A 26052-nucleotide genomic window follows, 5' to 3' on the forward strand; every position below is an offset into this window, starting at 1 on the left:
TTTGACTTGAACTCTTCCTATTTGTCGTGTTTTCAGCCCTTCCTTAATGGTTGGGCATATATTTTGTTTCTAGTTTTTTGTTGTCATTAATAATACTCCTGAAAATTTTGTTTTTATTACTGTCAGGCTCCTTGGGACGTAGTTTCAGGAGTGGAATCTCTGGCTCAGTGGGTGTGAAGAAGTTAGTTAACTTTTATTATATAATAAAAAGTGATTCTCCCAGGTGGTTGAACCAAATCACAGTCCCATATTTTGCCCAAGTCTTTTCAGTATGTCGGCCCATTGTTCAGAATCTTTTTAGCTTGAAAAGTGTGGGATTGTTTTAATATGCATTTCTCTGATGACTGCTAATCTTGAATAGTTTTTCAGGTGGTTATTGATAATCCATATTTCATTATATGAAAATGCAAAGGACATGGCACTTTATTTTGTAATTACAGCATTGGACCACCACGTGAAATTAAGCTTTAAGCAGGATAAGCTCAATTTTCATTGATCCATACTATGGTGTCATTTCCTTTGATAGGAAGGGCATCAGGATGCAAGAGGTCCTCATGGCTGCTGCACTAGAAGAAGATACTTTGCTAAGTGAGCCTGATATTAGGGCCAACGCATTGTTCCACAAGTTAGGGCCTTGCACTCTAGTAGCGGCTCTGGGTGGCTTTAGCCTAGGCCTACAGCTCTCTGGGCTTCTGCCCTGTTTTTGAATGTGAGAAAGTTGGGTTTCATGATCTCTGAGGGCACGTAACAGTCCATCTGATTTTATGTTTCTTTTTAAGCTTAGGATGGGAGAGAGATCTCTTTCATTTGTGACTTTTTATTTGTTGAAGCATATGCACATTCACCTAATTTGTCTTAAAAAATTGTTGGACTGAACCACTTTTTATAACTGTTTACCACTTGGATGTATTATATTTACTACAAAATGTCACAAATTTATTCACTTGGTGCTAAGAAAGCAGAGCCACCATATTGGTGAAACTCAGGGAATGACTTGGAGAGCTGGAAGGGACCGCAGACGCCATCTGGCTCCTTCCAGGTTCGCACAGAACTCTGCCCCGAGTGTTCACGCAGTCAGGTAGACAGCTTCAGGCTTCTGGGGGAGGAGGAGCTTTGGGATGGTAGGCACGTTTCAGTCTGGACACTTACTGACACACTCTTCTTTTTGTGTCCATATTGATGAGCAGTTGTTGTGATGTTTTCTCCATCTGAATTTTCTGTATCTTGCCCTTTTCTGTTTGTTTTGTTTTTTAAGTGTTTGAGGAACCCGAAGATCCCAGTAACAGGTCCTTTTTCTCTGAAATCATTTCCTCCATTTCTGATGTAAAATTCAGCCATAGTGGTCGATATATGATGACTAGAGATTACCTGTCAGTAAAAATCTGGGATTTAAACATGGAAAACAGACCTGTGGAAACCTACCAGGTATTTACGGTTTTTTAAAATCTTTGAACGTACATATGTACCTCTGTGTGTCTGTAGAGTAGGGTTTTATTCTGAGTATAGTTGTGTCATGTGTTCTTGACGAGGCGGCCAGGGCTAGGTTTGCATTGAATTTTCATGTACTGCCATAGAAGCCTGCTGTCTTTGGTACTTTTTTATGTTTTTGGTGCATTTTATTTATTTTATATTACATTTATATTGCATTTTATATTTTTTATGTTTTTGGTACATTTTATTATAGTCATCTGCTAGGTCACACAGTCAATATTAGCTGCCTCTTTTAGCTGATATAAGTAATGGTAGGCCAGGGGTGGGGGTGTGATCGTGGGGGGTTGGTGGACCAGAGGAGCCTGTAAATACTCAGGGTTCAATTAACATTTGTCTAGTTCCTGCTATATGTGCTAGGCACTGCACTAATCTTGAGGGATACAATTAATAAAAGGAAAGACAGTCCCTGCTCTCAGGTAGTTTTTAACATACAAAAAGAGGCAGAAAAGGGGGTGAGGGACAGACCAGAAGTACCCAGCACTGGGCCATCTTGTTCCATGCAATTGAAACCAGGCAGGGCAGTTGATTCAGAGTGGGGTGAGCTGAGCAGCCACTCTCTGCCCTCTGTAAAGGAAGGCATTGGGGAGGAGTTTGGTGCTCCACCCTGCAGTCCTCCAATCAAAGGGGAGAGGAAGGTGTGTCAGTCTTAGATGGAGTTAGCAGGAGGGTGGTAAGATTAGAGGTCATGAGTTTATCCTGAGAGGGATATTAGTAGAGTTGAAAATAGGTAGGCCAGCAGATGCAAAGTGGAGCTACCACTGGGTCTGAGGTGAGGGAGAGTGACAGGTAGGGTGTCCTGGGTGAGATGTCCTAGGAGGCTGTGAAGAAACAGGAACAGGCCTCAACCCTTATTAATATAATGTATAGCGATTCAGCTGGACTTTGGCAGGCTTACATTTGACCCTCTGGCTTTTAAACCCAGAGGCCAGGATCAGTGCCCATAGCATATTTTTTAAATATTTCAGTTTGTCATAGATTCTCCTCTTTTTACTTGGCTGCCACCATTTATATAGAACCTCTGAGAGAAGCCCTACCTAACTTTAATGGCTCCAGAGGAGTTATCAAACAAAGGCCTCCATTGACCTTGGTCAGGCCTCCAGGGCAGAGAACACTGCGTGAGCGGTGAAGAATTCATAAATGGTACCATGCTCTTGGGTTGAGTGTCCTGGCTACGAGTGTCTGAAATTTCACATATCTGAGGAAAGTCTTCATTGTTTATATTGATAAAATTATAAATTATCTTCTTTTGTACTATGGAAACGTAACCTGAATGGAATAATTCAGGCCCCCAAATGAGTCTCATTTTATCTGATTAATAATTAGATTGTCTGTTGATAAGGTTAGTGAATTTTACTGACTATGAGATACATGCACATGTAGACTGAATCATCTCGTTCCAGCACAGCTCCTGGGTAATCTACATTTAGGAATTTCAGAAGTGCCCATTCTGTTCTTCCAGTCTTTCTTTCAAGATCTGTCTTTCAGTAAAACAGGCAGATCATTTTGATTTTACCCATAAAGCAGAATAAATCTGTGTATAATGGAAAGCTGTAGAGGATTTTAGGGTATTAGTAACTTATTGGGGAAAAGGTTCTTTGTTGTTTCCTTATTTTTGTTTTTGTATAAAGCAGCGTGATCTTGTCAGTGGGTTTGTATAACAGCCAACTTCTGATCCTATCTTGGAACTTTTCTTTGCAAATTGGAAAAATAAAAGCTTCTTTATTTATAGTTAATATTAATTTCAGAGATGTATAGTAAAATAATAATGAACCCTTGGAATATGAATTTTATTTTTAAATTAGGTCAGGGTTCTTTAACTTTTTTGTCTAATGAATCATGTTTTTAAATGTATAAGATAAAATAACAGAGGAAACCAATTAGATGAAAATATAGCTATCACCATGTTAAGAGAACAGCCTCCCACCCCCTTTCCCAGTGTGCACAAGAAGCAGAGAGGGATGGTAGTGCTGCTGTCATTACCACAACATTCTTTAGTGTGGGGTGTCAAAGCTGGATTGAATGTTGTCTCTTCCTCCAGTGATAAGAAACTTTATTTGAGGGGGAGCGGTGGGTCATAAGTGTAATGCTGGACTATTGTCCTAGAAAAGTTTCTGGATCTTCCTGTTAAAGGTATAAACTTCAATGACTTTCTCGACTTCTACAAGTAAGCTGTAACGTATCGATTTGTATGTAACTGTTTTGCTCTTCCTCTGTCACTCCCTTCCAGGTGCATGAATACCTCAGAAGTAAACTTTGCTCGCTGTATGAGAATGACTGCATTTTTGACAAATTTGAGTGTTGTTGGAATGGATCAGACAGGTAATTTGGCTTTAATAAGAATGGTCCATAAAACTGGTCAGTTTGTGGGAGGTACACACTGTATGTATTAAGGTTTTGATATTTGTAACATTAGGTGGACTCATTTGTTTGGATGTTAAGATTGACCTTGAGTGTTTAATTTACGTTAACAGGGGGCTGGCGTCTCTGTTGTTCAATGAATTCTGAAATGTTCACGGCCTGGATGACAACTACCCAGGGCTGCTTTACACGGATGGCCATTGTTTAAAAACCCTTTCCACATTCCTTTCCTTTCTCATTCTAAGATCCCACCAAGTATCTCATTTGTGCCCTTCAACACAAATAGTAGAATAAAGTATCTTAGGTATGTAAGTTTGGAATTATCAGTTAAAAAAAAACAACCACCACCACCACCACCACTCGTCCTTTACATGCCATGTTATCATAAATATGTGGATTAAATTGTGGCCACTTTGAACTAGAACAAAATTGTACTTTTATTTCAGTAATTATCCATTCCTTTTGACTTGTTTACTAGAGGAAGAGCTTATTTTGAGACCATTCAAGTTCCTGTAGTAAATTTGTAATCATAGCTGCCACGTGGTCCTTGAAAGGTTGGTGAGCACCTAACAAAAATTAGAAACCGTGCTGTGTAAGCATGCTAGGCGTGCAGGACTTGGGGGGTGGGGTGGGGTGGGGGAGTCTGCAGTGCCACAGTCAGCTGCGAACCTCTTTGGTTATCCTCCCAGCTCTAGAAAATAACCTGACAACACTGAAGTGAACCGTCCTCCCCAGAATTCTTTTTTCCAACCTGTGACCATGAAAAGGTCACTTCTCAAGAATTTCTTGTTTTCCAGTAGGTTTCAGTGCTCAGTCAGCATTAAGTAGAATGGTGCCTCATTAACTCAGTGCAAGGAAGAGAAAGGTGGCATCAGTGCCTTGTAGCTAACTACAAGAGGACTGTGAGAGTCTTCAGCCAAAAAAAAAAAAAGAAAGAAAGAAAGAAAGAAAAAGGAGAGGGGGGCAGCTAGGTGGTGCAGTGAATAGAGCACTGGCCCTGGAGTCAGGAGGACTTGGGCTCAACTCCAGCTTCATACACTTGATACTTACTAGCTGTGTGATGCTGGGCAGGTCACTTAACCCCGATTTCATCCCTCTTCTTCCCCCCCCCCCCCCAAAAAAAGTCTTCAGCACTTTTGCTCTTGGGAGGCCATGTTGACTTAGAGAGGGTTCTGCTTCAAATATTTTCACAAGATTTATGAGATTGTAGAATTTTGCTGCTCCCTGCCCCATCCTTGTGCTGACACTTCGGTTACTGCAGGATTGCTGTCTGACTGGGTCCCCAAGCAGCTCTGGGAAGTCAAAGAACTGGAGGCATTATTCTCATCTTCCAGGGCAGGGGACTGAGGCTTCTCCCAGGACTGGCCAGCTAGTGGGAAGGGGCAGTTCACAGCCAGTGAGTGAGGACGGAGCTGCTTCTGCCACCCTACCTGGCCTCCTCAGTCTTCATGAACTGGCACTGGCTTTTCCCAGGATGGCTTTTACTTGTTTTTATCATCTAAGAGTTTTCCGTTTTTGCTGCTCATTCTCTTTTGAAAGAAAAGTCACTCAGAAACATTGTAATTAAATTACTCTTCGCTCCTGTTTATGGGGCCCTTGTTCTCCCCCGCCCCCCCTTTAATTATTAATTCTAGATAGGGAACAAAGTATTTCCCACACCTCCTTTACAATGAACTTTTCACACATATTCAACATGGAAAACACTGTCTCGAATCTGTTCTCTTCTTTCCAGTGATGTGACCCACAATATCCACGCATTGGCCGTATTTGAAAGTGTCTGTTTTATTCCGCATCTTTAGTTGATCACCTCTCTGGAAAAGAGGTAGAAAGTGTGCTTCAGTATTGATTCTGTGGGATTATGGCTGGTCATAAGTCCTTGAAAATTCTCTTCACAGTATAGCGGTTGTATAAATTATTCTCTTGGTTCTGGTCATTTCACCCTGCATTACTTCATACAAGTCTTCCCAGGTTTCTCAGAATCTGTCCTCATCATTTCTTAGGATTCCATTCATACACAATAATTTGTTCAGCCATTATTCAATTGGTGACCACCTCTTACTTTCCAATTCTTTGAAGTAACAAAAAATGTTGCTTTAAAGATTTTTCTTCATTGATCCTTTCTCTTTGTCTTTGATCTCTTCAGGATATGTACCTAGAAGTGGTTTCTCTAGGTCAAAGGAGATGCATAGTTTTGTGCTGGGGGCGAGAGGGGAGTAGTTCCAAACAGCTTTCCAAAATAATCCACCAACTTCATAGGACTCCTAGTTGTGCACAAGTGATCTGCCTTCCCTCATTCCCTCCACCAATTTGTTTCACTTGTAAAGCTCTTCACAGCTTAGCTACAACTTAGTTTTTTTAGGTTTATTATACATTGTTTCTCATTACTTATTCTGTAGTTCAGACAAAGTGGCCTTCTTGCTGTGTCTTTACCTTAAACATTCCATCTTGTCAGTAGATGTTCATTAAGTGCCTCTCTGTTCCAAGCATTGTGCTGAGTGCTAGGAATTCAAAGAAAGGCAAAAAATGAAAACAAAGTAATGGTCTCTGCTCTCAAGTAGCTCATGGTTAGTGGGAGAGAATATGAAAACAACTATGTTCAAACAAGCTAGATACAAGTTAAATGGTAATAACCAGCAGAGGGAAGGCACTGGAATTAAAGGTAATCAGCCAAGGCTGCGTGCAGAAGGTGGGATTTTAGCTGCGACTTGAAGGAAACCAGAGGGTGAAGATGAGGGAGAGCATTCCAGACATGGGGCAGAGCTAGTGAAAAGGCAGGGAGGCAGGAGATAAAGTGTCCTGTTTGAGGAACCACAAGGACACCACTGTCACTGGATTGAAGGGTTCGTGGGGAGATAGGGGGAATTGTAAGGTGTAAGAAGGCTGGAGAGGAAGGGAGGGCTAGCTTATGAAAGATTTTGAATGCCAAACAGAGTGTCACATTTGCTCATGGAGAATAATAAGTTGCCATGGAATGCCGAGGCACATGGTGGTCTTTTGAGTTGGTGTCTTCTGGTTCTGCTCCCTGTACTGAGGCTCTCTGGGGTCCTGGTGTTGGTGTTTGCCTGCTGGGGTTCAGGATCTCTCCCTAGTCTGCTGAGGTGGGGCTTCCACTAGCTTGCTGGGATGCCTTCTGTTCTGTACCACTTCCCCTCCTCCAGGGCAGGAGGGGCCTTTCCTGTTAATCCCCCAAGCTACCTGGGCTACTGGACTGCTACACCCCGTCTTTCTGCTGGTTCAGCTGTTCCAGGGTTTTTCCTGGGGTGATATTTTCTGGGCTTTCAGAGGTTAATAAGGGACAGTGAGAGCAACTTACTTCTTACTCTGCCATCTTGGCTCCCGGAAGTGGAACTCTTAAGTCGTGGAGGTAATAGAGAGACACTGGAGTTTACTGAGTAGTAGGAGGGAACTGACGTGATTGGGCCTGTACTTTAGCAATATCACTTTGGTGGCTCAGTGAAAGATGGACTTGAGTGGGGTGAGGCTGTTGGCAACATTCTGGGAGCCTGCATTGGCAATGTTGGCCATATGGGATTTTGTAGTGGTAAAAATGGACAGGACCTGGCAGTGCATTTGGGTGGGTGGGGGGGGTAAAAGCTCATGAGGAGTCACCAGAGGGTGTTGGGGAAAGGAGAATCAGTTCAGTTTTGGATACACATTATTTAAGATCATCATCGTGTCCATGCCTTTGCACAGATTGTCCCCTATGACTGGAACACTCACTTCTGCTGTGTAGAATTGCTAGCTCCTTTCCTAAACACAGCTCTTAAATGTCATTGTCTACCTCTCCCAATTCTTCAGCTTGCTTAGTGCCTCCCCTACCGTGAAATTACCATACTTAGTTGATATTTATTTTAGATGTACTTGGGGGTCAATGCTCTTTCTCAAGGAGAATGTAAGCTCCTTGGGTCAGGATGGCCTTATTTTGGCCTGGCACATAGTTGGTACTTAAAAGAGGCTTGTTGATTGATTTTTGTGGGGCATACCTGAATGCCTTTGAGAAACACTCCTATTGTCACCACCAAACATGGCCATTTGGAATAATATAGCTACAATACACATAATTCCAATTCAGCCTTCTGTCCAAGGAGAAACTTAGTAAAGACTGTGTGATGATGATGAAGAATGATTATTTCCCTAGTGTCCTAAAATGCATCCTTGTGGCCTGGAGGCAACCCTGTTCTTGAAGGTCATGCTACAGGAGCAAGAGTGATGGAAAATTTATCAAATTTTTCATTTATCAGTGGACTCAGTAACACCGTGTGCATGCGTTCGTGTGTGTGGCTGTGTGTGGGTGTGTGCGCGCGCCTCGCACACGTGCTCCAAAGACCATCTTAGCCAAATTTGGGTCATCTCCATGTTGGCCATGATGAATTGGGGTGGGGGTAGAGTGTTGGCAGCTAGATGACAAATGTTAGAGTGCAGGTTGGATCCGTGTCTTTCTACCCCCCCACCCCCAGTTTCCGGCTAGAAAATCATTTTTATATTGAATATTTATTTATATTGAATAACTGACTTTTTTTTTCTTTTTGGTTTTCTAGTGTTGTCATGACGGGATCTTACAATAATTTCTTCAGAATGTTTGATAGAAATACAAAACGAGATATCACCCTGGAAGCATCCCGGGAAAACAATAAGCCACGCACTGTTTTGAAGCCACGTAAAGTCTGTGCAAGTGGCAAACGAAAGAAAGATGAAATAAGTGTCGACAGCCTAGACTTCAACAAGAAAATCCTTCACACAGCTTGGCACCCCAAGGAAAATATCATTGCTGTAGCTACTACAAACAACCTGTATATATTTCAAGACAAAGTGAATTAGGGTTGGCATTCCTAGCAGGAGTCCATTTCTTGCATAGTTGAGATAGTTGAATCTAGCATTTGTACCTGTAAAAGAGAGAGCGAGAGAAAGAGAGGTCCATTGTGGCACCCCTTTCCAGTGTTTAAAAATGTGCCATGTGACAACACATTTTTATAGCTACATGGAGAAAGCGCTGTTGATGATTCACTGTGATGTTCTCCATGTCTGCTAGCCATTTAGGTAAGGGTAGGGCACTTTTAATTTAAATGACTACTTGCACCATCTTGCCTAATGGACTAGATTGGACTGTATCAACATTGGTTTACTCCACTTTTTATGCCTTCCATTGTGATGACGTCAAACACAGTGAAAGCCTTCAGTCATGCTATGGGATTTAATTGTGTAACCTCATTACTGTATCATTTGTGGCCCTTTTTTATTAAATACAGCTCATTCTTACTGTGGCTTGTAGCATTCCTCCTCCTCTGGCCTCCTGGACTCCTCCCCATCACCTCTCTTACCCACTTCCCCTCCACCCAGCCCTGGTGGTGGTGTATTCAAAAAGAAAGAAAAAGAAATAAAGCACATGAAATGGGTCAGTTTGGGGTCAATGGTAAAGGGGGTTTATGTTGCGAACAAATGTTTTAATGACAGTTGGACTGTAATCACTCCTTGCCGTGTCTGGCACCAAAAACAAAATAAGAGAGAGAGAAAAAAAAAAAAAACACAAAAAACTACTGAATAAAAGTGACAAAGAATGGAGAATCTGGTTTTTTTCTTTGTAATCTACCTCTTTATACCAATATTTTATGTTTTACAGTAGATACATTGAGATAAAAGTGGTCATTTTCCTGAATGTTTTTCCCTCTTTTGTGCTAATTACTTTAACCAGTGTTTTTTACATATATGGAAGGAGTTACCAGTCCTTTAGAAAAATGCTTTGAAGAAACTGATCATCCTCATTTCACAAACCTCAAAATGCTAGTAGATTTTGCCATAGATAGAAAAGATAATGGGCACACATATATAGCCCTTTATCTCTTCTCAAAGTCCTACTATTATATCTGGGAATCAGATTTATGGAACTTCAATCCATTTTATGGGACTTTGTACATCAAATAATCTCATCCTAATTTTATTTAATGCCTTGCTAACAAATAGAAAGTCACTGACAGTGTTCACCTTTAAAAATATTGTTAAAATTTCCTTGTTGTTCAGCCATATAATGTAGTATGAAATATCAAGTGATTTTTATATAGATAAGAAAATTTACACTGCATCGAATATACCTGGTATTTTCTCTTGTATTTTATTGCTATCAGTAATGAATGAAGATGTAGTTTACCATGAATATTTCTCAAGTTTTCCTTTGGCTTTCCAAAGCTATTGCAATTAGAGACAGACTTTAAAAGGTAAAAATTATCAGGAAGTGCTTCACGAAGTCTTGGAACCCCATAAAATAATTATTGGTGGTTGTCAGTAGATGACAGATTTTCATAAGCAAATAATTTATCCAAAGATGAACAGTGCCGCCTTTTGCTTTTTGTTATTAGTGTGTAGAACATAACGTCTCCGGTATGCCAGAAGCTTTAATTAAGAAAAATGGACTTTATATTTTAACTACATAATTGGGGGGGGCATTTAAATTGGTAGAAAATTTGGTATGTTTTGGTTGAGAGGAGTATAACTCTTGACCTTGACTTGTAGAGAGAATTGTAAGTGCTTCTATATGTATCCATAACTCATCATTTTATTTTTTTAATCTTTCAATTATGAAGATTTGATTATAAACAGTTGCCTATTTAACATTCCACCTTAATTTAATTCCCCTACATTTTTATTAAAATATAATGTCTTGTAAATTTTACATGCCTGATTGTGAGCACGCACAAATAACTTTGATGTAACATTTAATGCTCCTGTATCTTTGAACTTAAGAATTCTGCATTTGTATTTTTAAAAACTGAATTTCTTTCTAATAATTAGAATCTTGAGATGGTAGGGGCACTTTTGACTAATGTAATTGAATATCTTAGGTACATTAGTAACTTCAATAGGTTATTTACTTCTCAGACTTGAATTGGAAGCTGGGGTCTGCCCCATCATGTTACAGGCATTAATCAGGGACCTTTTAAGCTCAAGCTGAATGGGCAGCTTTCCAGATTTTTATGCAAGGCTGATGGTTTTCTTAATCTCGGGTGCATGTCTTAAGACAAGCCCCCTCAATAGCTCTTTGGAATTTTCTTTTGATTGGTCATTAGCTGTGGTGAAATTCTGTCATGACCCTATGGGTTAGAGATTCTCGGATTCACTGAACCACATCTGATCATATTCCTCCATCAGGGACTGCTATTGACTAATCATTGTAACAGTATTCTCACAAACTCATTTTTTATTTCATTGGTGTTACAAATTATAAACCCAGCCATTCATTTTATATGGTCATGATTAATATTTTTATTAATAAAAGTGATACATAGAATAAACAGTCTTGTCAAGTTGCTTTGTATCTCCCATTCTCTAACCACTAATTGATTCTACTACTTTCTGTCCCCACCTTAAAAACTATTTGGGAGTTGGGGTGGGGAAACTTGACTTGCATTTACTTACCCTTTATGATATTTCCTTGGCTTGGCAGGAAGAATGGATATTTTCCATATTTACACAAATATAAATATATCTATCTAAATCTAATGCATACACATATACATCCATGCTTACACACATGTAATTTGCCGGCTTCTGAATAGAACCAGCCTGTTGATGATACTTCTTAACATTGGTTTTCTGGTAAGCTTTTCAAACAGTTAATGCAAGAAATCTCCCCCTTGGAGTCCAAAGAGCATCCTGTCTGTTTTCCACCTCCATATAAGAACAGGCTGTGCCTCGTGTGTGTGCGTGTGTGTCTTGGTAGAATGGGGTTTTGAAGTTTGCTTTTTAAAAATAAACTTAGTGATGACATTGTAGGCATACTTGCCTTACAAGCCTAAACATGAAAGACAGGGTAAGGGGAATTCAGAATTTGTTAGTGGGCCCACATCAGAAATACATGTGTATGGGCTGCCTTAATTAAATGATATTTACATTTAATTGAAATAGCTAAGTGACCCAGACCTGTCAATTTGAAGTGGCAAATCAGTTACAAAAATTAGAGAAGGCAGGTGGTTAAAACCTAGCTTTACATGAATTCTGGCTAGTTAGGTTGAAAAAAAAGATTGCAGAAGATTCCAGGTTATGTGTTAGATGTTCAGTAATTAAGAGTAATTTATGATTCACTGTAAGACTCTGCTAATAAGTGAGTTTTTCTGGAGAGTTTAAAAACAAGATTTTATTTACATATAACTTTCCAGAAAGATCTTATGTGTGTTGCTCACTCAAAAATACTTTATGCATGGATACATGCTGCTGTTTGAAATAAATTAGTTTAACCAAATTTCAATATCCATATTTTCCAGAGTAGCCTGTATAACTGTTTCAGCATATCTTTATTCCCTGCCTACTTTTGTATACAGTGAGGTGACCAAATGAGTTTGGGGACATCTTGAGAGGCCAGAGATACTAGAACATGGCAGTGCATTGAGTGGCCTTGCTCGAAAAGATTGTTTACAAATGTGAGCCAGCTTGTAACCTGAGTCAAATGGATGTTTCCTAAAGGCCCATTACTATCAGGTTGTGATCCTGCATTAGTGGTGGAGCAGAATTTAAACTACTTTTGCGTCTTACAATTAACTGCCTAGAAATATGTTAAAAGCTGTCCAGAAGGGCTTTCACTGTTGCCCATTTTGGTAAATAATGGTGTGATTTGACTGGAAGTAGTGTGGAGAGTGTGTTCATTGCTTTATTCCCTAGGTCTGCTTTGAAAATTTGTCAGGTTGTTGGACAATTGATAACAAAAAGAAGTGATGGTCTGGTACTGCGGAAGGAATACTGGATTTAGAGTCAGACCTGATTAAAATCTTACCCGCTACTACTTGTGTGACCTGGAGAGGCTCAGTCACCCTCTGGGTCTCAGTTCTCTGTAACATGAGGAAGGCCCTTCCAGCTCTAAATACTGGAGCTACCAAGGGAAGCTGAATGACTAGTCTTTTGCAGACTGTAAATAGGGCAAGGACAATATGGCTATGTTGTTTTTGTTTCTAGCGTATTTTTCTGTTGCAGTTTGGATGTTTCCTAATGTAATTTGAGTAATTCATTTCTAAACCCTGAACTGCCTGCCTACACACAGAATTATTTATTCTTGGAGCATCCCCCCACTAGGGGGCAGTGAAACATTTTCTTGGACCTAAAATCACCCACGTAAGAGACACTGGAAATTACACGTAGGAGAAAAGGAAAAACCTATCTTTGTGTTTAGAAAGCATTTCTTTATTGTACATCCATCAGTGCCAATGGAAGTTTAAATTTCATGTTCCCTTTTTTTGTCATTTAAAATGTATTCTTTGCCCATAGGTGGTTAATGAAGCACCATCTATATGGCTTGGGGAGCTCCTAGTGGACAAGACCTTCACAGCCTGTAGTGGCCACCATGGAGAGTGACTGGCTGGCAAGACATCCCATTGGAATCCAGAAGAGGGCTTCCAGCTGGCCCTTTCCCAAAACCCAACCTGTAAGTACCACCTGCTTCCCTCTTACACAAAATAGCCCTGGATTTCAGTCTATGTCTATGCTGCCTCCACCCTGAGGGGACTCGTAGGACCATTGATTTAGAGTTGGAAGGTACCTTAGAGGTCATGAAGTCTAACTTGCTCCCTTTATCGGGTGTAGCTCATGGCCTCGCAGTGGTGGGAATCCATTTGGCATCCAGATTCTGAGACCATAGGCCAACAGATCAAAGAAACCTCAAGGTCACACAGCTAGTGTCTGGCAGGGTTTGAACTCAGTTCTTCCTGACTCTCAAGTCCACTATTCCAAACATGATGCTTGGGAAGTAGAACATAGTCACCCATGACTGCCCATTAAACTTTAGAATAAATCTGTTTATGAATCTGGCTAGTCGTCATCTTAGAAAGCAGAGAGCAGATTATGAATGTAGTACAAACAGTTTGAATGGGGGAGGGAGCATAGGCCCAGGCTATATCCTAAGGCTGTCCAGGTGGTTTTCAGTCATGTCTGACCCTTTGTGACCCCACTTGGGGTTTTTCTTGCCAAGGGTACTATAGTGGTTTATCATTTCCTTCTCCAGCTCATTCTACAGCTGAGGAACTGAGGAAACAGGACTTGACTAGGGTCTAACGACTATTGTCTGAGGTCAGATTTGAACTGTGGGCCTCCTGATTCCAGGCACTGTATCCACTTCGCCACCTAGCTGCCCCACATCTAGGGATAGTGATGTCATAATACAAGCTCCTGGATATCTAAAAGAAACCCTTAAACCAGAGGTTGTACATTTAGGAGAGTGAAGTAATAATAACTAACATTCATATACTGTTGTAAGGTTTGCAAAGGATTTTACAAAGATCTCATTTTATCCTCACACCAACTCTGAGAGGTTGGTGTTATTATCCCCATTTTACAGATGAGGAAACTGAGGCAGGCAGAGGTCAAATGACTTGCTCAAGGTCAAATAGCCAGTGAGTGTCTGAGGTTGAATTTGAACTCGGGTCTTCTGATTCTAGGTTCAGTGTTCTATCTACTGTGCCATCCAGCTGCCGAGTATAGGAAAAGGTCCCTCCACTATGACATACAAAGGGATGATTAAGTCTAGGGCTGGCCTGCCTTCTATGGTGTCTGTCATTACTTAGCATTTACCACCCACCTGGCCAATGAGTGACCTATTGTATTTGCAGGTCATCCTTACATTTTTCTCTTCCCTCCTCCTAGGAATAAGGACTGGGCTTGTGAATTCATTGGTATAGGAAGCTTCTGGATAAGAAAACTCCCTCTACCAATGCATATTGGGTTGGCTTTTTCTCTGCATTGGAGTAGGCTTAGAGAATTGGCTGGAACATTAAGTGACTTGTCCTGGTGACTTGTCCCAGACACATAGCTAAGGATGAGTCAGGGGTGGGATTTGAGCCCAAGTCTTTTGGTCTTCAGGGCCCACACTCTTTCCTCATTGCCAGCCAGATGCCTCTCCCTCCTCAGTAATTTCTATCCTGAATTCTCCTCCTAGAACCATACTATTCAAATGCCCCAACGCTTTCTTATATATAGACCTGGACATAAGCTCCACTGGCAACCAAGTCAAATGTTTCCTCCTACAGAAGGTTCACTCCCCGCAGCTTTTAGCTTTCTAACTCTCCCTTGCACCTGTCCTAGTACTATTTTAAGCTTGCCCCCCACCTCGCACCGGGCTGAGTACCTAAGGTGTTAATTTACATATCAGTGACCACAGATTCCTGTAAGTTTCTATAGCAATAGGGAGTTTTGTGGGCCACCTTCCATCAAATAGCCTAATGATGTGTATTTTATCTGATGTAGGTGAAAGGATACTGATTTACAAATCAACTAATTCTTCCCTGGCTAGTTTATCTAAGTTTTTCTGTCAGGTCTGGTTGTCACGCTAGCTGGCCTTTGAAATACTATAGGACCTTTGGAAAGAGAGAAACCTGTTAGTGATGTTAAAAGTATTTTGAGAAAGAGTAGGCTCGAAGACCATTTGTAAAATTATACTTACTTTAATGGGTCTCAGACAATAAACAATCCATACCATCTCACCCCGTGCAGTTTTTATCCATGTACTCCAAAATGCTTCCTGGAGGCCATTAACTTCACACCCTCCTGTCCAACCACCTCCTCCACAGCCTCCTGGATTCCCCCCCAACCCAACCAAAAAAAACATGATCCAACCAATTTGGTTATTTTTCCTGGATGGTCCTGTCAACTTAGGCCCCATTCATTTGCTCTATAACTTTTAGACCAAAGTGCACCACTCCACTCTGTCTATTGCCATTAGGGGGTGAGCTCCTTTAGAGCAGGAACTGTCTTTTGCTTCTTTCTGTATCCCCAGTCTGGCACTCGCTTACTGTCTCCCTCTTTAACCTGTAAGCTCCTTGAGGGCAGACCCTCATTTTGTTTTTGTGTCTGTATCTCCAGAGACTGGGACATAGTGATGACTTCATAAAATTCGTTTCGTTCGTTCATTCATTCATTCATTCATTCATTCATTCATGGATACCAATATAACACTTGGTCTATGTCCGTCTGTTAAACTTTGTTCTCACTGTCTGACCAACCTGCTCTCTCTTTAAATGAATGCTTTAAAAAAAAATCCCTGTGACTTCACAAGGACAATCCCACCCCACCTCAAATATAACCCTCCATTGTAACAAAACAAAACAAAAACAAATCAGCACATTGGCCTTGTCTGACAGTGTGTGCCTCATTCGGCCCCAGTAGCTTACCCTCAGAGCATGCTGCCCATATATCACCCTCAGGCCTCTGAAGTCATCATTGGTCACTGTATTGATTAGAGCACTATTGTCTTTTAATGTTGTTTTTCTTTAAATTGTGGTCATTGTTTAACTTGTTCTGGTTGTACACGCTTCCTTCCTCATGAGTTCATACAAGTCCTTCAACAAAGCAGCTGGGGATACATAATCCAATCCAATCATAAACATCCATTGAGTACCTACTATGTGCTAGGCCCTGTGCTAAATGCTAGAAATACAATTAATAAAGAGGGGTTCTCCCCTTTAGGAGCTTGCAATGTAAAGAGAGAGACAGTGCAAAAAAAGAGGCAGGAAAAGGGGGGGGGGGGGGCCTGGCGGGGCCTGCCTCAGGGGGCAGCCTGTTAAGTGGGCTGAACCCAGGGAAGGCAGCACACACAAAGACAGTAGAGTAAGCTGAGTGGCCAGTCTCTGCCGTCTGTAAAGGAAGGCTTCTGGAGGAGTTTGGTATGCAATCCTCCAGCCCTCCAATTAGAGGAAAGAGGAGGTTGAGTTTGCAGCTGAGTTTAGAAGTGGTGTGCTTAACCTGGGAGGGGCATCTTGTTCTCTTGGAGTTGAAACCAGGCTGAGAAGCAGACGCAAAGTAGAATAAAGCTGTCCCTGCCCTCAAGGACCTTACATTCTATCAAGGGAGATAACCTCTACATATTTAAGCAAATATAAAATATATTCAAAATAAATTTAAGATAGTTGGAGGGGGGCACTCTAGCAACCAGATGCATCAGAAAACAAGCATTTATTAAGCACCTACTATATGCCAAGCACCATGTTAAGTCTTAGAGATACAAAGAAAGGCAAAAAAACAGTCTCTGCTCTCAAGGAGCACACAGGCTAATGGGGGAGTCAACATGTAAAAAACTGTGTACAAGGAAATATTGAAGGTAATCAGGAAAGGCTTCTTCTAGAAGTTCATTAGTCAATAAATACTTATTAAGCACTGTGCTGAGGTGGGAAATGGGCAGAGTGCTGGGCCTTTAGACAGGAAGACCCATCTTCCCGAGTTCAAATCTGGCCTCAGACACTTAATAGTGGTGTAATCCTGGGCAAGTCACTTAAACCTGTTTGCCTCAGTTTCCTTGCCTGTAAAATGAGCTGGAGACAGAAAGGCAAATCACTCTAGTGTATTTGCCAAGATAAAGGGTGAAAAAGGGGTTGAAAAGAGTCTGATATGACTGAAAATGACTAAACTACAACAAATAAGGTGGGGATACAAATAAGAAAAAGAAAGACAGTCCCTACCCTAAGGGAGCTTATAATCCAATGGGAGAAGTCAGCATACAGAAGGTAGCTGCTGCTGGAGGAATCCAAGCAGAGCAGCTGATGGAAAATGAAGAGTGGTGACTAGATGGGGCAGCGGATAGAGCACCAGGCCTAGAGTTGGGAAGAACTGAGTTCAAAATCGACCTCAGACGCTAGCTGTGTGACCCTGTTTGCCTCAGTTCTCATCTGGAAAATGAGCTGGAGAAGGAAATGGCAAACCATTCCAGTATCTTTGCTAAGAAAACTCCAAATGGGGTCATGGAGAGTTAGACACACCTGAAGAACAATTAGAATTGAATTTTGAAGGAAATAAGGGATCCTAAAAGCTGCTGTAAGGAGGACAGACTTCCTGCCTTGGGCCGTGGCCAAGGCAAAGGTATGAAGACAAGATGGAGTGTCATATATAAGGAGCAAGGAGAAAGCCAGGCAAGCTGGCAGAGGGTGGGAAGGACAGCAGATATATAACAAGGTTCGAAATATGAGTTGGGGCCTGGTTGCCTGGTTTTCAGGGTCAAGCAGAGGATTTTATATTTGATTCTACAGACCACAGAGGCTCTTTGGAGTTTATGTAGTAAGAGAATAACATGGTTAGATGAATGCTTTATAAAAATCACTTAAGGATGGATCGGAGAAGAGAGATATTTGAGGCAGGGAAACCAGGAATCTGCTACAGTTGTCCAAGTGAAAGGTGACATGGATCTGAACTATGGGAGTGGCCATGTGAGGAGGTAATGTGCCTATTGGGAAGAATGGGCCACTTAATTATAACCCACCTGCAGGGTGGCTAATTGTCCAAGACATATGCTGATGGATTAAATCCCGTCCCATTGGGTGTCACAGTCCAAGTGATAAACATTCTTCCTTCATTTGCTTTTTCCTGCATTGGTTGTGGCTAGGCCAGCCTCTTCTGAATGGCCAGGTATCTCATTTTAGAGGCTCAGACTCTAGGCAGTCAGCACTTCTGTCTTCTCCAAGCAGGTGCAGTGAACATAGCAAACATTTGCTAAGGCCCTAGTGTGGGCTGGGTGCTGGGGATACAAAAACAAAATGAAAGTCCCTTTTCTCCCGGAGCTTATGTTCTAACGGGAGTAAAAACCACATGCCCATGGAACTAGCATTTTCTTTTGGCTGGAAAGTAGAGCATGTGAAGAAAGAAGAATGTGTCCTGAACCTGTAAAGGCAGGCTGGAGCCAGATGAGGAAAGGTCCTTGGGTGAGGATCAGTGCCCTGCCCTGCATGACGGACTGGCCAGAGCAGGAGAGAGAAGAGCTAAGTGCTGTTCCCCCCTCCTGCTGGTCTTGGAGATTCTTTGGGCTCTGCAGTTACTTTGGGTGCTTTTGGCTTCTAGTGTTGAGAGAGAAGGTGGAAGATACCAACTCTACTTTAGAAGCCAGAGAAATATGTTTTTTATCTTAGAAGCAAATGAGAGCTACTTAAGCTTTTTGAGCAGGAGAGTAATATGGCAAGAACTGTGCTTTAGGAAAATCAATTTGGGAGCTGTGTAGAAGAGAAATTGGAAAGGGGAGAGACTGGATGCAGGGAGACCAATTGGGAAGCTTTTACAATAGGCACGGAAGTGGCCGATGCTTGCCCCAGGGTGGTGGCCTTGTGAGTGGAAAGGAGGGAATGGGCATCAGATCTGTGGTGGAGGAAGGATGAGAAGACTCGGCCATTGACTGGATATATAGGATGAGTGAGGATGAGATGTTGAGGATATGCCTAAGGTTGTGAACCTGGGTGAATGGAAGTAATGGAGGTGCCCTCACTAGAAACCAGGAGATTTGTTAGGATATTTGGGGAGAAGATGAGTTCTGGTTTGGATGTTACCAAGTGTGGCATATCTACAGGCTATCCCGTTGGAAATGTCTGATAGGTAGTTGGTGACATGGACAGCAGTTGAGAAGAGAGACTGGAGCTGGGCATGGAGATCTGGGTGTTAACTGTCTAGAAATGGTAGTTGACCCCGTGGGAACTGATGAGATCACCAAGGGAGTATAGAAAGTAAAGAGGGCCTTGGGGAGCACCCACACAGAGGAGGCTGGACACGATCGATGATCTAGCGAAGGAGATGGAGTGGTCAGACAGGTAGGAAGAGGAGTGTTAGCAAAGTCCAGGTGGAAAGGGTAGAAGCTAGCAAGGGGCGGCTTGGCAGAGTTTTTAGCATCAGACTAGGAGCTGATTCATAGACCTGGTTTTGAGTCTGGTCCCTGATGTTTATTAGCTATGTGATTATAGTCAAGTCCTAACTCAAATCCCTCCTTCTACAGGAAGCCTTCTCTAACCCCTCTCCATTCCAGTGTTTTCCTTCATTTCACTATTTCCTTTTTGTTCTCTATGTAGCTTGCTTTGTATATATTTGTTTGCTTGTCTTCTCCCCCACTAGACTACATGCTTCTTGAGGGCAGGGACTGTTTTTTTTGCCTCTTGTTTTATCCCCAGCACTTAGTACAGTGCTTAGCACATAGTAGGTGTTTTATTAAATTTTTGTTTATTAATTGATTGAAGTCACTTAACTTTCATCAGCCTTAGTTCCTCATCTGTTAAATGAGGTTGTTAATAATAATAATGGCAAAAATGTGCAGTGTTATTGAGGGGTAGGAATGAGATAGTGTGTATAGTAGGTTTTGCAAACTTTAACGTCTTATATAAGAGTCAGCTATTATCATTGTATGGAATTCTCTCTTATTTGGACTTTGTGCAGGTCAGTCTCCATTCAGTTTTTATTTTGGATTCAACAAACACTTATTAAACACCTGCTATATGTCCTCAGCTCTGTGTGTGTGTGTGTGTGTGTGTATGGACAAAATATATAAATATAAATATAAATATATATATATATATATATATATATAAAATACACAAAAATACACCCCCCAAAATCCCCACAAAACAAAACAACAGCAACAAAACAATCCAGTACCTGCCCTAAATATCTTTTTTTTTGGCTAGGCAATGGGATTAAGTGACTTGCCCAGGGTCACTCAGCTAGTAAGTGTTATGTGTCTGAGGCTGGATTTGAACTCAGGTCCTCCTGAATCCAGGGCCAATGCTCTATCCACTGCGCCACCTAGCTGCCCCCCTAAATATATCTTCCTAGGGGAATATAATATATACACAGGTGAGGGAACACAAAATATATACAAAATGATTTCATGTGGGGAACTGCAGTAGTAAGTAGGAGAAGGGAATCCCAGAAGTCCTCCTGTAGGAGGTGACAACCAGAGCTGTGTGCTAAAGGAAGCTAGGAGTTCTGGAGCTGGAGGTAAAGAAGGAGGTGCATTTCAGACATGGGCTGCCACCTCTTCAAAAGCAGTGAAATGGGAGATTGAAGGTTGATGGAAGATAGAAAGATAGAAGCACATACTAGGCTAATTGGACTGGAACATAACCAGTATGAATATCTTTGGGATAGGTTTACATCTCATTTGATGTGGCTATTCAAAGGTTGGTTGGAAAAAGTTATTTGGTTATCTATCAAGGAGTTTTTTGTAATCTTAATCCTATATAGGAGAGATGTTCTTGGAGGCAAGCCTTTGAGGCTGTGTTTTACTCTACCGAGCCAAATATAGCTACAACAAAAAAGAAGCACGGTAGGATCTCTGGCAACTGAGTGATTTGTGAGGATGTGACCTGCTACAAAGAACTTTCTACCAAGTGTTCTCTTCTCATTCCTACCAAGGATGGCCTTAGTGCTTGCAGAAAACATTCTCAAAGATTTTATGGTGACAAAAACCGGTATATAGGTTGGTAGTTCCTGCTATCTTCATACTTACCTTTGGGGACCCCATTTAGGCTTTGTTCCATTCTTTGGGAATTTGCACCCCTCTGAAATACTTTAACTTTCAAAAGTATCATCAGCCCATTCTCTTTGATGTTCCTTAACTCTGAATGCTGTTTTCCCTTCCTCATCTAGGAGTCTCTGTGCGGTGGTTCTGTTGTCAGTTCATGAGAAGAGAATCCTACAGAAACCCTGGCAGCGCTCTTCCATTTGTTCTTTTTCCAGTTTGATTTTCTTGGGACGAATTGATTTAGATGTGGATCTCACTCTGTTTCGCTGGCTTATTTTCCCACATGCTGCCTTCTGTGAGATTTCCATTATCATCCTTTACAGTGTTTTGCAAATTTATTTGTATTCAACGTTAGCATTGCCCCGGCTACCTTGCCTCTTTGCTTGGCAAGGAGATCAAGAGATGGGCAGAACTCTGGATCCCAGCAGTCTCTTCAAGTCTAGGCTATTCTTCTTCCTCTCCAGTGATTGGAATTTTTCAGTCCCTTACAAAATCAGCTGCACAGATCTGCCATCTTTAATTTTACAACATAGCTCCAGATATAAAGCACGTAACAATAACAAAAGGTTATTAACCCTAAATCTTAGAGTGTCATGAATAACAAATACCAAAAATACACGCAACAAAGAATGGGAATCTGAGGACGTGCCCATCAACTGGGGAATGGCTGAAGAAGTTACAGTGTGTAAATGTGTTCTAGTATTATTGCCCTATAAGAAATAACGAAGAGAATGGTTTTAGAGAAACTTGGTAAGACTGGGATGCAAAGGGAAGTGAACAGAACCAGGAGAACAGTTTATACAGTAACAACAATATGGTAAAGAAAAACAATTTTGAAAGAATTAGAAACTGCCCGGTATGATGACTAACCACGGATTTCAGAGGCCTAATAATGAAACATGCTATCTACCTCCTATAGGGGGGTGAAGGACTACAGAATGAGATATATTTGGCAGGGGGGGAACATGATCAATGCAGAAATTTGTTTTACTTGACTATACGTGTTTATAACAGGTTTTGTTTTTCTTTCATTCTCAATGGAGGGCAGGTTGAAAAGAGAGGGAGAGAAAGTAGATTTTTGCTTATTAAAAAATAATTTTAAAAATAAATGCAGGAACAGCTAGGTGGTGCAGTGGATAGAGCAGCGGCCCTGAAGTCAGGAGGACCTGAGTTCAAATCCGGCCTTAGACCAAGCACTTGACACTTACTAGCTGTGTGACCCTGGGCAAGTCACTTAACCCCAATTGCCTAAAAAAAAAAAAAAAAAACAGAATAAAAATAAATGCAACAAATATAGCATGAGGCAAAGCATCATTTGATAGGCTGTTTCTATAAATTCTGAAACACGCAGAACATTTTACTAGTACATTTCACAATGGTTCATGCCTATCCACAATACCAAAGTGAATAAGGATAGCAATAGTGAGGAGCAGTTGGAGTGTGCTAGGGATTTTACCAGAATATGGCAAAGAGACTGAAGACCTAGGGGAAAGTGCCCCTAGAAAGGAATGAGAAAACAGTGGACCAAATTGGAAAGTATATCAGGATGCACCTGTATAAATGTGTATTTTGTCTGGAAATTACTGATGGTGTTAAGAATCTTGCAGTTCAAAAACGTTAGAGATTGTGGGTTGTTTGTGAAGCTTTGATGGTGGTGGTGCTCCTGAGTGCTACGGCAGGCGGGTAGGGGGTGGGTAGTTCAGGACTCTTCTCTCACACAGACCTTGGGGGGTGAGACGGGGGATCATGTTGACCCCAGCCAGGAGGAGGCTCATGTGGGACTTCAAGTGATTAAAGAAAACCCACCCGTGGATGTCAGCAGTGCCACTGAAAACATCATGCAGTGGAATGCAGTTATGTTTGGGCCAGAAGGCACACCCCTTGAGGATGGTACCTTTAAACTAGTAATAGAATTCTCAGAAGAGTATCTGGATAAGCCTTCCACTGTTAGGTTCTTATCAAAGATGTTTCATCCAAATGTCTATGCCGATGGTAGCATATGTTTAGAAATCCTCTAGACTCGTTGGAATCCAATATATAATGTGTCCTCTATTTTAACACCAATTCAGTCTCTGCTGGGTGAACCTAATCCCAACAGTCCTGCCAATAGCCAGCAATGCAGCTTTACCAGGAAAACAAATGAAAATATGAGAAAAGAGTTTCAGCTATTAAGTGTCACAGGTTTTAAGGATTTGCATACCTAATATGTCTGCAAAAAATAAAAAAATAGCCCTTAAGTTTAGACCCTTTAAAAGCTTGTGTATCTTGATTAATATACTTTTTATTGCATGATCTGAACTAAGTTATTGCTACATAAATTTGTAATATATCCTGTTTGTATTTTTTTTCTGAGTGTATAATGTTGGTGTGAAGTTTTCATGACAATATACACATTTTGTAAACCTGTACTTTTTTCAAATATTGAATGCCTTATTTTTGAATTCTTTAGATTTTTAAATTGGAAAAAGCACTCAAAAGTTTATTATGTATAAATATTACATGTAAAACTGTTAAATACATAACTTCAATGCAAAAAAAAAGCATATTAGAGCCATGTACTGTTGAGTACTGGAGATGCTTTGTGTCCCTGTTGAGGTCAAAATTCCAAAAGTCTCTGATAAGGTGGTGAAAGCAATTGCAGGTGTTGTTGAAATAGATTTTAAACATGTTTGTCCCCCTGGGTCAAGCTGGCCTATTATCACCAAGTGTAGAAAGGACATATTCAGTGATATAAGAATGAGCCATCATCTGTTGATGGCTTCTCACACACACCCTATGTTGTTTTGAAGGGGCAACTTGGCCCATCCCTCCACCCCCCCCAATGTTTTCAGTTCAATAGTCATTAGTCATTATACCACCTGCTTCTATAATCCAAACCAACTGATAACTGGAGGGGATGGTTACTACATTACCAACTTGTGCTATGTTGTAGCTTTCATTAAGAAACTAGATGCTCACTATACCACGTCATACCCATCAGATTGGCTAACATAACAGAAAGGGAAAATGACAAATGCTGGAGGGGATATGGAAAAATAGGGATACTATTGTAGTTTTGGTGGAGTTATGAACTGGTCTAACCATCCTGGAGAGTCTTGTCAGAAGAAAAGCAAGGAGGCCAGTGTCACTGGATCCCAGTGTGTGTAGAGTAATGTTTAAGATTAAATTAGTCTTTTCTTTATCTTCTCCTGCCAAAGGCATATGGTAATAGGCACTGTGCAGATTCAACACAGAAAACCATTGGTTACCCAAGAGAAAATCCAGGTCATCCTGAGCTCTTAGCATGATGTCCTGGGGTTACTTCAGTGTATCCCAAATATGATTAGTTTTTGTCACGTAGTCCTCAACGAAAATCCCTCTTTTATATAGCCTTTGTGCAGGTCAGCCTCTGTTCAATGTGATACTGGATTCAACAAACACTTATTAAACACCTACTATATGGCCTTGGCACTGGATATGCAAAAACAACAACAAAAACCCAACATGAAGCTCTACAGATATCGTCTTCGAATCCCTCGCATAAAACTAATGGAGTATGCTGTCCACTCGTGCCTGCCTGGCTGGTTCAGCTGTGCAGTCTCTGGTTAGCCATTTTCTTGACAGCTGTAACAGAAATCCAGTCTGCCTTTCTGTACACTGCTTGACTGTGTACAGGGGTCAGTTCTTTTGGTCCAGCGCATTTCCAAAGAGACTGTTGCTGTCCATGGTACTCTTCTTGGAAGATTTCCGTTTTCATCTCTGCATCTCTATAGATGCAGAGATTTTGCTTTGTATCTTCAGCCCATGTTTTGTTACATGGTCTTGAATCATTTGCATGCAAGGCTTCCAGTGGGTATCCTTCTGGATGTCCTGGGGCCCATTTTCCACGCTCCTTACTGTATCCATTGTCTGACATCTGCATAAAGTCTGGGCTACCCATTTGTACTCTTTTTTTATTTATTTTTTTTCGGCAATTGGGGTTAAGTGACTTGCCCAGGGTCACACAGCCCATCTGTACTCTTATGAATTTATTGTATTATAGGCCCATGCACACTCATTCCAGTGTAACCTATCCTTCATGTCAGGCTTTACTGTCCCTAGTTCTTCTAATCTTTCTGATATGTCCACATGGATAAAGTCAGATGATTTTTCATTTCCATGTTAAAATGTAAATTCAAGTAATGCTGAATATGCTCCTCCCCCAAGTATTGTTCAAATTTTGTAGACAAGTTTTCCATCTGGCTCTCTGGCCATCTGGCCTCTAAAAAGGCCCAGAGCTTTCCAGAAGAGGCTTCTCACTAGCCGTTCACTTCACCGTTAGGGGTTCTTCACATAGTGTTGATGACACTTGTGTAATTCAGGCTCCCCATGCCTGTTCCCAGCGGGGTCATGGACCTTCTAAGAAAGTTTCTAGTTCAGACTAGTATGACATATCTATTTCTATGCTGGCAAAGCCTTCCTGCCTGATTCACTGGACGTCTCTCTCACATTCAGTTGAGGGTTCACCGATGAGTAAACTAACGCTGAGGCAAGTTTTCCAGGCAAGATAACAGTTTATTAACAATGACACAGAGAGCTGTTAATAAACTGGATCACTCTGACCACCTCAGCAAAGCCAGGGACCCCGAAAGGATGAGACACAGGAAAGGAGGTGCTCTGGGTGGTTGGAGAATATCACAAATGGCTGCAGTTGGGGAACGGTGGGTTGGCTTTCAAGTGTGGAAGGTCATGCCGCTCTTTAACAACTAGGGAATGTTAATTACTTTGTGGTGGGCCATCTGTAGTCTCAGTCTTTGCTAGGGACAGACTTGCTACTGTCTCCTCAGGAGAAATAAAAACTCCCTTAACTATACAAAAACAGGAAAGGACAGAACATATCTTTTGGGGATTGTAATTTTAGGGGACTAAAATGGATATTCATTAAGTATCCTAGGGGATACTGCCATGAGAGGAGAGATAATGACCTTTCTCCTAAACTAAACTTTGAATTA

The 26052-nt window shown here is 41.3% G+C and overlaps 1 protein-coding gene and 1 pseudogene across 2 annotated transcripts in view; both read left to right on the forward strand.

Annotated features, from left to right (window-relative positions):
- PPP2R2A (protein phosphatase 2 regulatory subunit Balpha) overlaps nucleotides 1-9393 on the forward strand; it is a 100909-nt gene extending 91516 nt beyond the window's left edge. For both annotated transcript variants that reach the window (XM_027839940.1, XM_027839939.1), the window contains exons 8-10: nucleotides 1256-1425; nucleotides 3719-3810; nucleotides 8388-9393. In XM_027839940.1, the coding sequence (XP_027695741.1) occupies nucleotides 1256-1425; nucleotides 3719-3810; nucleotides 8388-8667 (542 nt within the window). In that variant the 3' untranslated portion in view covers nucleotides 8668-9393. The remainder of the gene's footprint in view (nucleotides 1-1255; nucleotides 1426-3718; nucleotides 3811-8387) is intronic.
- A 13435-nt stretch (nucleotides 9394-22828) lies between these two features.
- Nucleotides 22829-23335, forward strand: LOC114026342 (annotated as a pseudogene).
- Nucleotides 23336-26052: the final 2717 nt, after the last annotated feature.

Source organism: Vombatus ursinus, unplaced genomic scaffold (genome assembly GCF_900497805.2).
Source record: "Vombatus ursinus unplaced genomic scaffold, bare-nosed wombat genome assembly UNPS02014837.1, whole genome shotgun sequence".
NCBI lineage: Eukaryota > Metazoa > Chordata > Mammalia > Diprotodontia > Vombatidae > Vombatus > Vombatus ursinus.